At 43.3% G+C, this 13,697-nt stretch overlaps 1 protein-coding gene across 1 annotated transcript in view; it reads left to right on the top strand.

The window, feature by feature from the left end:
• The first annotated feature begins 423 nt into the window (after positions 1-423).
• Positions 424-13,697, top strand: part of NDUFA11 (NADH:ubiquinone oxidoreductase subunit A11) — a 51,992-nt gene continuing 38,718 nt past the window's right edge. Inside the window, exon 1 of the mRNA XM_075850173.1 lies at positions 424-596. Coding sequence (XP_075706288.1) covers positions 518-596 — 79 coding nt within the window. The 5' untranslated portion in view covers positions 424-517. The remainder of the gene's footprint in view (positions 597-13,697) is intronic.

Raw genomic sequence — 13,697 nt, 5'->3', positions numbered from 1 at the left:
CTGAACTGCCAGCGCAGGAAATGTTGTCATAGTAAAGAGGTATCGGACCGGTGACTAGAAGCTCCACACTGCCGGTTACAGATCGTCATCGCGTTGCTGTGGGTCTAGAATGAATCCGCGCCTTATCTGCATATGAGCAGAACAATTTTCTTGTCTAATCTACAGTCCATAATGACACTGTATCGATAGGACATTTGATAAAAAAAATAATAATTAAGCAGTCCAGAAAAACTCGTCTAACATATTAATTTACATATAGCTGATTACAGTGCAATACCAATAATTCCTCGGCTCCATACACATAAAACATGCGCAAGGTCGGCGAATACAAGCGCGTCTGGACAAACTTCTCCTCAAACACTGCCGTTCAGCAAAAGCCAACCTCAACATGGCGGCACGTAGCAGGATTCGAGGGGAGGAGCAACCTTCACAAGATGGCTGCACGCATTTAGCTGTTACGTACGCGGCTCAGCCGCACTGACGTTATAGATCGAGTGTCCTTGGTGACTGGAAGAAAATGGGGTATTGGGACATTCCGGACGGGACCGACTGTGTCCAGAAGACATGGCTAGCCACAAAGCTTTCTGTAGCGCTGGGTACGTGGAGACTGGATAGACTGTGTGTACTGTGTGTGTGGGGACATTGTGCACTTTATGTTTGAGGAATACTAGGAATGTATTACAAATAGTAGCCCTGAGAATGAATACAACTGAATGACCGCAGCATGGGATGGAAATCGTGGTGGTTTTTCTTGGCCAGTCACTAATATTACCGTAGATAACTTTGGTTTACCACGTTCACATTAGCGTTGGGCTTCCGTTCATGGGTTCCGTCAGACCTTTCCGTCAGGGGAACCCATGAGCGGAAAGCCAAACGGAAACCATAGGTTCTGTTTGCGTTACCATTGATTTCAATGGTAATGCTTCCATTGCAAATGGTTTCCGTTCGTCTCCATTCTGTAAGGTTTCTGTTTTTTTTTTAGCGGAAACCATAGCGCAGGCCGTTCATGGGTTCCTCCGACGGAAAGCTGCAGCGGAACCCATGAACGGAAACCAACACAGATATGAACACAGCCAAATTTTGGAAACGAAGGGGGAGATTTATCAAAACTGGTGCAAAGGAAAAATGGAGTAGTGGTCCACAGCAACCAATCTGGTTCAAGTTCTCATTTTTCAGAGCTCCTTTTGAAAATGAAAGAAGCAATCTGGTTGTTACGGGTGACTAAACCAGTTCTGTAAATCTCATCTCTAATTTAAAGGGGTTGTCTTGGCATGGGGCCGTTTTTCATACAGATGATCTATCCACAGGATCGGTCATTAGTATTTCATCGGTGGGGCTTTGACACCGATCAGCTGCCTCTGGCACTACAAGTTGTGCAGCATTCGGTGACAGAAGTCTCTGACCACTGTATAGCGGCCGTGCTGGGTTACTGCAGCTCTACTCCTATTCGCTTTGAATAGGAGCAGAGCTGCAGCACAGCCGCTATTCAGTGCAGACTTTGAACGTGGTCGGCAAGAGGTTTTTGCAATTTGCCATACGGCTATGGCACGCAATGACAGCAGCAGGTGTCACTCCGCATCCCGGCCAATTAACCCCTTAGATGCCACTGTCCATAGCGACCAAAGCTTCTAAGTGGTTTGCACCTCATCGGACGCGATAGCGGGGTGCCAGTGTGTTACTATGACAATTGGAGGCATGACAATGGACTCCTGGTCTGCCATGTACTTAAAGGGAATGTGTCGCTAGAATTTTTTCTTTTTTTTTCTTTTTAGTTAAACAGTTAGTATATACATGATTACACGTTGTCCTAATTTTTTCAAAAGTCAGGAAATATTATAAATTAGATTCTAATTTATAATATGTCCATGTGCTGGTCACTAGAGGGAGCAATTCCCAAAATTGCAGCATTGGCATGTGGTAAAGCAACCTCATTGCTTTATGCTGCAAAATTGGAGTAGACACACTCGCTCTAGTGTCCTCAAACAATCCCCACCTCCTTTATCCTGGCTAGTGCCAGGAGAAAGGAGGGGGTTGAATGTTCAAACCGCCTACACTGCCCCGCACATTTTTTGAGTGAATGCACAGTGTAGTAGGCTTACATACAGTGTTAATCACACACTAAAACACGAACATACACAGACTTAACTTACCTGCTCCTGCCTCCGCTCCTAGTCCTTGCTTCTGAACATATGTCCGGAAGCCGCGACCGGAAGTAGTCATCTTACTGTCCGGCCGCGGCTTCCGGTCCACATGAAAATGACCGAAGACCTTCCTTTTGGACTGTGTGGGAGCGGCGCATGCGCCGTTCCCACACAGACAGCGTACACTATAGTGAATGAAACGGCTTCCGTTCGCATTCTCTATGGGGATGTATGTGCCGTATTCCATCTCTGTATGTGTCGTTAATCGACACATACAGAGATGAAGAAAAAAAAAATGGCAGCCCCCATAGAGAAGAAAAGAAAGAAATACGTAAAACACAAATAAATAAAATGTATTTTAATAACACACTAAAAGCAAATTGATATAAAAAAAAATTTTTCCGCGACACCCGTCCTTTAAAGGGGTTTTCCAGAACCAATTAATCCAATCCTGTTAAACTAAACATGTCAAACCAAATCTTTTTGTAATGTATTTGCGTTTGAAAAGATGATACTAGCGGCGTATCTCATCTTCTATCACGTGATGCTTCGCTAACCCGAAAACCTCTCCCACTCCAGTAGGAGGGGGTAATGGTGGTCACCCAGCTTTCCCAGACCCCTGAACGGTAAATCTCTCTAGTTGTGCTGAGACTGTTTGGGGATGTGACTAATGAACCTCTCAGTCTCAGCACAACTAGAGAGATTTACCGTTCAGGGGACTGGAAAAGCTGGGTGACCACCATTACCCCTCCTACTGGAGTGTGAGAGGTTCATTAGTAGGAGGGGTAATGGTGGTCACCCAGCTTTCCCAGAAGCAGATATAACCAGGAAAGGGCTGGATGGACGGGCTGAGGGTGCACAGGGTGTTTGGTGATCCCCCTCTGTCATGTGATCAGACCTAGGTTACCGGTTAATCAGATGGGGTTCATGTGACTATAAATCTGTCCATAACAAGAGACAGTGCACTCAGGACAAGCCCTGCCCTCATCCCGTAGTTGTGTGGTTCTGTCTGCAGTGATGGCGCTGGGTGGCTCTGACAACCGCCTCCCACGTCGGGTCATCTCAGGACAGAAGGGGTGTCCGGATTGGAGACACAGCGCCGCACCTGTCCTCAGGTTGTGTCTGGTATTGCAGTTCACCTCCATTGAAGTGAATAGGACAGAGCTGCAATACCACACTCTACCTGAGGACAGGTGTGGCACCATGTTTTCCTGGACGACCCCTTTAAGACTTTTCCCGTGCGTGTGGCGCAGAGCGGAGTCTGCACGGGCGCCTCTGATACTTCATAGCCGCTTATCAGCGGTTTTGAAGAATCAGCGGCGAGCACCCCTACACACACAAATCCCCCCAAACACGCAAAATCAAGTGTAATCAAGCTGTTTTTTTATGTGGTTTTTTTTTGCATGTAAAATGTGCAAAAAAAAAACCGTGTCAAATACACGGCGTGTGAACCGGTCAACTGAAAAGTCAGTCACTTCACTTTCATCATTCTAAGGGTATGTTCACACACAATGTTTTCAGCTGAAAAATCGGAAGCAGAACGCCTACAAGCATCTGCCCATTGGTTTCAATGGGAAATACGGCGTTCTGTTCCGACAGGGCGTTTTTTACGTGGTAGTTTTCCAAAAACGGCACGTAAAAAGACGCCCGACCAAAATGAAGTGCACATCACTTCTTGGGATGTTTTTGGAGTCGTTTTTCATTGATTTTATAGAAAAACAGCTCCAAAAACGGCCGTTAAAAAATGCGAGTTTGTTTAAAAAATGGCTGAAAATCAGGAGCTGTTTTCCCTTTTTGTTTAGTAAGCGTGTGAACATACCCTTAGCCTTTTGGTCTGTCCTATAACTTCTGCCAGCTGCAGAATCACACCCAAAATGGCTGCCGGACACTGCTTAGCAATTTGAAGACACCTTTTCCTGGCTTGTGGGAGGGGGAGTGAGATTCCCTCCCACATTTACGGCAGCTGTGAGTCAGGTTGCTTTGCCTTATTCACCTTACTGCAATTCTGGGAAGTGCCCCCCCCCCCCCTGGTGGCCAACATAGGAAAACGAAGAAAATGCACCCCAACATTTGTAAAGCAATGTTGTCCGATTACAACAATACCCCATATGTGGTAATAAACTGCTGTTTGGACCCACAGCAGGGCTCCGAAGGGAAGGAGCACCATTTGGATTTCTGATTTTGCTGGAATGGTTTTCGGTGCCATGTCGCATTTGCAATGCACTGGAGGGACCAAATCAGTGGAAACCCACCAAAAGTGACCCAATTTTGGAAAAACCTTCAAGGAATTTTTCATGGGTATAGTGAGCATTTAGATCCCACGGGTCTTTTGCAGAGTATATTAGAATTAGGGCGCGAAAATTAATATCAAACTTTTTTCCACTAAAATGTTGAATTTTCGCAAGGGATAAAGGAGGAAAAAAACAACAATTATTTTTATAAAGCAAATACCCCACATGTGGTCATATGTTTTTATCATTAGAAATGAATTAACCCTTTCAGGACTGATCCATTTTTTGCTTTCTTATTTTAGATTTTCACTCCCCGCCTTCCAAGAGCCATAACTTTTTTTATTTTTCCATCAAGAGTGGTGTGAGGGCTTATTTCTTGTGGGAGGAGCTGTAGTTTTTATTGGTAACATTTTTTGGTACATAAAAAGCGATTAAAAAGTTGTATTACTTTTTTTTTTATTTTTTTTATTTTTTTTTTAGAGCTACGGTGACAAAAAAAAAAAAAAACAGCGATTTTGGCGGTTTCAATTATTACATTTTTTAAGGTGTTCACCGTGCGAATTAAATAATGGTATATTGTAATAGTTCTGACTTTTACGGACGTAGCGATACCAATTTTGTTAATTTTTTTTTACATTACTTTAGAAGAAAAATGGGAAAAGTTTTTAGTTTTTTTTTTTTAACTGTAAAAAAAATTCTCACTAATAACTTTAATTCTTCTACACATTTTATGAATCCCCTTAGGGCACTTGATGCAGCCATCATTGGATCGCTGGTGCAATACACTGCAATACTAATGTTTTGCGGTATATTGTTATTCTTACAGGCTTCCGTAACAGAGCGATCGCTGTACCTGGCCGTTAGTCCCGGGTGTCAGCTGTAATACACAACTGACACCCGCAGGGTATGGAGCGGGCTCAGCACGTGAGCCCGCTCCATACATCAACCCCCGCACCATGACGGGCAATTAAGTCATAGTGCGCAAAGGGGTTAATGCACAGCGGATGGTTCAAAGTGAAAATTGCAATTTTCCACTGATATGCCATTTTAGTGCATAATATGTTGTGCCCAGTTTGTGCCACAGAAGACAAATAACTCATAAAACGTTAAGCGGGTTCTGCTGGGTATGGCGATGCCATATATGTGGGCGCAAACTGCTGTTTGGGCACGCTGCAGGGCTCAGAAGGGAGGGAGCGCCATTTGGCTTTTGGAGCGCAGATTTTGCTTGGTAGTAGTTCTGTTTGGGGTTTTGCTGCTATTTCAGTTTATAATGTGGGGGCGTATGTAATTTGTGCGGAGAACATCAGGGCATAATAAGAGGGTACAATAATGGGGTAAATAAATAATATTTCATAGATATCTGGCCGGTGTCGCACTGATAAATGGCGCCCGATCTTATCCGCTTTTGGAACACTGCACATTTTGCATCGCCATATTCTGAAAGCCAGAACTTTTTTATTTTTTCACCACCGGCTTATTTGTTGCCGGGCAATCTGTAGTTTTCATTGGTACCATTTTGGGGTACATACGTTTTTTATTTTTTTTTATCACTTTTTATAAAAAAAAAATTTCAAGCTGGGTGACCAAAAACCAGGAATTCTGAAGTTTTTTCAGTTTTTTTTTGGTTTTTTTTTTTGCGGCGTTTACTGTACGCTATTAATGACATTTTAACTTTATTCTGCGAGTTGGTACGATTACGGCGATACCATATGTATATAGTTTTTCTTTTTTTTAGCGTTTTGCGCAATAAAATCACTTATTTATAAAAAAAAAAAAATCTGTGTCACCATATTCTGAGAGCCATAATTTTTTTATTTTTTAGTCAAAAAAAGCTGTGTAAGGGCTTGTTTTTTGAGGGACGGATTGAAGTTTTTATTGGTACTATTTTTGGGTACATGCGAGTTTTTGACTACTTTTTGCTCTTTATTTTGGGAGGGGTGGTGACCAAAAAAATAGCGATTCTATCGTAGTTTTTTTATTTTTTTTGGGGGGGGGGGGGTGTTCATCGTACAGAAAAAACAACATTATAGTTTTGTAGTTGGTCGTTACGAACGCGGTGATACCAAATATGTGTAATTTTTTAACATGTTCATTTTTTTTCTATAATAAGTCTTATTATAGGGAAAAAAGCATTTTGTGTTTATATAAAACTTAACTCATTTTTACACTTTTTAAAAAAAAAACAAAAAATATTTATTACTTATTTTTACTTTTTTTACTTGTCCCACTAGGGGATATTGAGACTTGCAGCTTTGATCGCTGCTACAGTACTTTACACTACACACGTAGTGTAATGTACTCTAACTGTCATTGTGACGTAACTGTCACTCTGACAGGAAGCCGAAGAGGACCGGCCGGAGGCTGTTCCTCTGAGGCTTCCGTACATGGCAACCCGGAGGCTATTGTCTAGCCTCCGATTTGCCACAACAAGCATCGGCAGCCCCCACAATCACTTTGTGGGGGCTGCCGATGTGCTTCAAACCACTTAAATGCGGCAACGGCAATCCGTCGCCGCACTTAAGGGGTTAATTGCCGAAAGCAGCGGCGATGGTCCGCTGACCGGCAAGACTGATGTGACAGCTGTCTAGGACAGCTGTCAGCGCGGGCTTGTCACTCTGTGTGTTTACACAGTGACAGTTTGAAATACTGACAAATGAACGTCATGGTCCGCAATCTAGCAGCCGACCATGACGTTCATTTTCGTCATTGGTCGTGAAAGGGTTAAGCCTATTAGGCCCGGTCAATGACCGGGCTTAACCTGTTAAAGCTGAAGGACGGCTATATCCTTCCTCTGCAGCTGCTAGTTCGCGCAGGAGGACGGATATATCCGTCCTGTGATCGCGCGGGTACTTCCAGTGTACCCACGCGATCAGCCGCAGGAGCACGGCTGTTATACACAGCCTTCCTCCTGCTGCAACTGCTAGAATCAAAGCGCGCTCCGATTCCGGCAGTTTAACCCATTAAATGCAGCTGTCAATAGCTACAGCGACATCTAATGTGTTTGACAGAGGGAGGTCCCTCTGTCACCCCATCGGCGCCCCCGCAAAGAAATCGCAGGGCGCCGTCGGGTTTCCATGGCAGCCGGGGGCCTAACAAAGACCCAAAGGTCTGTCTTCAGCAAATGCCTGTTAGGCCAATAGATTGTCTGTCCGTTTTACACTTACAAGCAATAATGCTTTGGTATACGAAGTATATATATATTATAGCATTATATATGCGATCAGCAGATTGCATAGTGAAGTCTCTTGGTGGGACTAAAAAAAAATGTAAAGCAGTTAAATACAGTTTGTGAAAATAAAAAATTTACAGTCAAAATCAAATAAAACTTTTTTTTTGCCCTAAAAGGGGTTTTATTTAGTAAAAGTGCCAAAACAAATAACACATACACATATATGGTATCCCCGTGATCGTAACAACTTTAACAATAAAATGAACACATTAATTAAACCGCCGGATGAACAGCGTCCAAAAAAACCGCAAAAAACAACTGCAAAATTCTCTTTTCTCCCATTCCCCCCCCATAAAAAAATGAAATAAAAGTTAAAGGGAATGTGTTGCGAGTTTTTTTTTTTTTTATTTCTTTTTTTTTTTTAATTGAACAGTTAGTGTAAAAATGATTAAACATTGTTCTAATTTTTTACTTTTTTTCACTAGTCAGGAAATATTATAAATTAGGGCATGTGCACACACACCAATTACGTCCGTAATTGACGGACGTATTTCGGCCGCAAGTCCCGGACCGAACACAGTGCAGGGAGACGGGCTCCTAGCATCATACTTATGTACGATGCTAGGAGTCTCTGCCTCGCTGCAGGACAACTGTCCCGTACTGTAATCATGTTTTCAGTACGTGACAGTGGTCCTGCAGCGAGGAAGGGACTCCTAGCATCGTACATAAGTATGATGCTAGGAGCCCGGCTCCCTGCACTGTGTTCGGTCCGGGACTTTCGGCCGAAATACGTCCGTCAATTACGGACGTAATTAGTGTGTGTGCACATACCCTAAGATTCTAATTTATAACACTTCCCAGTGCTGGTCACTAGATGGAGCAATTCCCAAAATTGCAGCATTGCATGTGATAAAGCAACCACATTGCTTTATGCTGCAAAATTTGGGAAAACTCACTCGCTCTAGTGAGCTCTCAGAATCCCCCCCTCCTTTATCCTGGCTAGTGCCGGGAGAAACGAGGGGATTGAACGGTCTAACCTCCTACACTGTGTGTCGCCATTTTTTGAGCTAACACAGTGTAGTAGGTTTACATACACTAGTAAACACACAGTAAAACACGAACATACATAGAAATAACTTACCTGCTCCAGTCGCCGCCGCTCCCTCCGGTCCGTCCGCTCCGTCTGCTACCGCCGCTCCAACTGCACAAGTCCGGAAGCCGCGACCGGAAGTAGTAATCTTACTGTCTGGCCGCGACTTCCGGTTTACAGGAAAATGGCGCCGGACGGCGCACAGTTCAACTTGGACTGTGTGGGGGCGGCACATGCGCCGTTCCCACACAGACGGCGTACAGCATAGTGAATGGAACGGGCCCCGTTCGCATTCACTATGGGACTGTAGCTGCCATATTCCATGTCTGTATGTGTCGTTAATCGACACATACAGAAATGGAAAAAAAAAATGGCAGCCCCCATAGGGAAGAAAAAGTTCAAAAATAAAAAAGTAAAACACAAACACACAAATAAATATAAAAGTTTTTAATAAAACGCTAAAATCAAACTGATGTAAAAAAAAATTTCCCCGTGACACTGTTCCTTTAATCTATAAGTCCTATGTGCCCCAAAATAGTACTAATGAAAACTACACATTGGCCCGCAAAAATCAAGCCCACATACGGCCACATTGACTGAAAAATAAAAAAATTACGTCTATTGAAATCCGGTGATGCAAAAACACCATTTTTTTTCTAAAAGGGTTTTTATTGTGCAAACGTAGGAAAACATATAAAACCTTTACATATTTGGTATCCCCGTAATCGTTCCGACCCATAGAATAAAGTTAACATGTTATTTACGCTGCATAGTAAACGGCGTAAATTTATAACGTGAAAATCCATGCTGGAATAGCTGCTTATTTTCAATTCTCTCCTAAACTAAAGTTAATAAAAGTTAATCGATATATTATAAGCATCTAAAAATGGTACAATTACAAAATACAACTCGTCCCGCAAAAAACAAGCCCTTATACGCTTATGTCGACGGAATAAAAAAAAAGTTACGACTCTTGGAATGCGGCCGTGAAAAAACAAAAAAATAATCCTTGGTCATTAACGCGCAAAATGGCCTGGTCATTAAGGGGTTAATAGGCTGCCTATTATTGTTAGGGTGCACTCACTTACTTGCAATGTATTTCTGCAGCGTAAACATATGTTGCGGAAAGCTTTACAGTATATCCCTATAGAAGAATTATTTTTTTCATATAGGCATATATTGTGGTTTTTAGCAGTGTATTTTTATAAATGTAAGTATACCACATGTGGGCGCACCCTAAGGCCTCATGCACACGACCGTAGCCATGTGCATATTTTTTACTCAGATCTTTCCTTTACTCCTCACATACAATCACTTTCACGCTCCTGTCATTTTCACCTCAAAAACATCTCCAGAATCTGCTCTTTTCTTACGGAGGAAACCGCCAAAACTCTCATTGTTGCTCTGATTCACTCTCGTCTTGACTACTGTAACTCATTACTAGTCGGTCTTCCCCTCACTAAACTCTCCCCTCTCCAATCTATCCTCAATGCAGCAGCCAGGCTCATCTTTATGACCAACCGCTACACCAACGCCTCTAATCTGTGCCAGTCACTGCACTGGATGCCCATCCCCTTCCGAATAAAATTCAAACTGATTACTCTCACCCACAAAGCTCTCCACAGTGCTGCACCTCCTTACATCTCCTCCCTCATCTCTGTCTACCACCCTACTCGGGCTCTACGTTCTGCCAACGACCTTAGATTAAAATCCTCCATAATCCGAACCTCCCACTCCCGTCTCCAAGATTTCTCTCGTGCTGCACCCTTCCTCTGGAATGTGCTACCCCAGACAATCAGATTAATTCCCAATATCCATAGTTTTAAACGTGCCCTGAAAACGCATCTATCTGTTATAACATTCCCTAATCTGACTCCTTTCCTTGGGCCCCATTAGTCATCAGAATAAGATTCCCTCACACTCCTTGCACCGTACTACATTTCATGTCCATCATACACGGGTACTGGCTGGTGACCGGCTCATGCAGCTTTGTGTGTACCACCCCATGTGTATAAAATACGGCTGACCATTGTACTGAACAGACACTTTTACACTTAGTGTCTCCCTTATTTCCTCATAGATTGTAAGCTCTTGCGAGCAGGGTTCTCAATCCTCCTGTTTGAATTGTAAATTAGCTTTGTCACTATGTAATGTCTGATATTGTCGGTTTATGTTCCCTCTAAATTGTAAAGTGCTGCGTAATAGGTTGTCCCTTTTAACCCCTTAATGACCAGCCTATTTTAGACCTTAATGACCAAGCAATTTTTTTAACTTTTTCCATCGTCTCATTCCAAGAGCTATAACCTTTTTTTATTTTTGCGTCAACATAGCTGTATAAGGTCTTGTTTTTTGCGGGACAAGCTGTAATTTTTAATAGCACCATTTGCATCAATCAGGATTTTTTCATGCTATGGACAATATCCTATGTATACTTACTATTTAAATATAGCGATGTATTTTGTTGATACCATTGTTCTTTGATACATCCTGCCTAAATTCTTATTTACATTTTATGTAACATTCATGTTTCTGTTTTAAAAATATTTAATAAAAGATTTATATTTTATATATGCCTATCCTTTTGGTCTTCAGGCTCCTAATTTATTCGCTGTTTGGTTCCATATTTGAAGAGCCTTAACGTTGTTTTTTTTCGCTAATGCAGCTGTATGACGGCTTTTTTTTTTTTTTTGGAAGGATGACTTGTAGTTTTTATTGGTATCATTTTATTTTTTTTAAGGCAGGACTCAAAAAAAGAAAACAGCAATTTTTGCATTGTTTTTTAATTTTTTACGACGTTCACCGTACGGGTTAAATGATGTAATAACTTTGTAGTTGGGGTCGTTACGGACGCGGCGATACCAAATATGTGTAACTTTTTTTAACTTTTATTTTGTTTTTAATAATGGGGAAAAAAGTGGGTTCTTCATTTATTTTAATTTTATTTTTTTTTCACTTTTTTATTTTTTTTACTAGTCCCACTAGGGGACTTCACTATGCAATCCTCCGATCGCATTTATAATACACTGCAATACTTCTGTAAAACGGACCGGCATCTACTAGGCCATGCCTCTGGCATGACCTAGCAGGCATACACTACAGGCAGACCTGGGGGCCTTTATTAGGCCCCCCGGCTGCTATAGAAGACACCGGCACCTGGCGATCTTCTCGCCAGGTGCCAGTGCGATCTCCAAAACCACTCTGATGCGGCGCTTGCTATTGAGTGCCGCATCTGAGGGGTTAAACGGGTGAGATTGATACTGATATCGATCTCACCCGTTAGAGCAGGGATGCCCTCAGCTACCTCTAGTATCTGAGAGCAGGGAGATTTACCGGCTCCCTGCTCTGTTTATTTATTCAGATGCAGCGCAGTAAAAAGGCTATTGCTTCGGAATAAAGCCCGTTAGTGGCCGCCGTAAAAATACTATGGGGCAGTCAGTAACGGGTTAAATTGGAAACAGACAATCAACTGTCATTCTGTCAGCATGTTCTATCGGCGACGTGACATTTCTACCATTAGCTGCTGAAAAGTGAATACGACTGCCTACACTGTGCTTCTGTTGGGAGTTACGTCCATTTTGATCAGTGAAAAAGGACAGCACCCCTGACAAAGGCTCTGAATGCATTTGTGTAAGCAAAGCCTATTTTATAAATGACAACAAATATGGCTACACTTCGTGTTGTCACTTTCGCAAAAATGGCTGTTAAAACTAAACAGAAACATGGCAATATCTCTGTAAGTAAAACCAATGTAATTTCCAAACATTGGCTATTGCTATGATATATTAATATATTACTACTAACTACTTTAAGCACGGAGCCCAGGGAAGCACCTGACATCACTATCCATATATGGACAGTGATGTCAGGGGCTTTCAACTATGGAGTCTATAGTGCTCTAGCCGAGGACTCGTCTTGACAAGGCCCTTGACGTCACAGTTCATATCTGGACAATGACGTTTTGAGCTTTGTGATGTGGGAATCTCTGGCCAAAGCATCAGGAATGCTGTGGCCAGGGATTCTGCTCCTGGAGGACACCCTGTCATCACTGTCCATGTATAGACCATGACATTAGGTGCTTTGACATACCAGAAATTGTAATACATGAAATAAGTCACTAGTGAGATGTGATGCAACCAGCGCTGCACTAATGAGCGGCGGTGCTGGCCTGAAGACAGAGAACATCGTGGGCGCACTACAAAGCGCCCCAATGTTCTCTGTCTTCAGTGCCGGCCGCTCATTAGTGCAGCGCAGACCGCATCACATCATGCTGCTCACGTGGGTACAGCTAGTGTACGTGCGCCATCAGGAGGGGGGCAATGGCTGTGCTACAAGAAAGCTCTGATCTTTGCAGTTATCCCCTTGAAATCAGCAATCAAAGCTGACCGCGGCATTAAAAGGGAAAATGTGGTAACGGAGATTCTGGAGTCCATTGCCTCCTTCCAAACGTCTAAATGACCCGGTAGTGATGGCCTGCCTATTAAATTTGACAGGGCCCATGCAAATTTTTTGGCTGCCTGTCTCCTGGATGTCTACCAGGCATTATTGGACTGGAGAATTGCCGCGTTCAATGAGGGAAGCGACGATAGTAGTGCTGCCTAAGCCGGGCAAAAACCCTATGTTATGCGATTCCTACTGCACCATCTCACTCCTCCAGACTAACATTAACCCCTTCCCGACATTTGCCGTACATGTACGTCATGGAAAGTACTGACTTCCCGCATCTTGCCGTACATGTACGCCAAATGTTTGGGACCGGCTCAGAAGCTGAGCCGGTCCCATCATCACCGGATCTCAGCTGTATCTTACAGCTGACATCCGGCTGTAACGGCGGGGACCGAAATTAGCTTCGATCCCCGCCATTAACCCCTTAAGTGCAGCGCTCAAACGCGATCGCTGCACTTAAGGTGTTTGCAGCTCATCGGAACCCCAGTAATGAAATTGCCGGGGTTCCGGTGGCTGCAATGGCAACCGGAGGCCTAATACTGGCCTCCCGGTCTGCCTAGCACCGAAGCCGGTCAAGATCCGCCCGGCGGCGGAGCCTGATCGGCTTCCGTAGCTGTCGGCAA

Source organism: Rhinoderma darwinii, chromosome 1 (assembly GCF_050947455.1).
Source record: "Rhinoderma darwinii isolate aRhiDar2 chromosome 1, aRhiDar2.hap1, whole genome shotgun sequence".
Taxonomy (NCBI): Eukaryota; Metazoa; Chordata; class Amphibia; order Anura; family Rhinodermatidae; genus Rhinoderma; species Rhinoderma darwinii.
The sequence above is the reverse complement of the archived record's forward strand: the minus strand, read 5'-3'. Positions and strand labels throughout refer to the sequence as shown.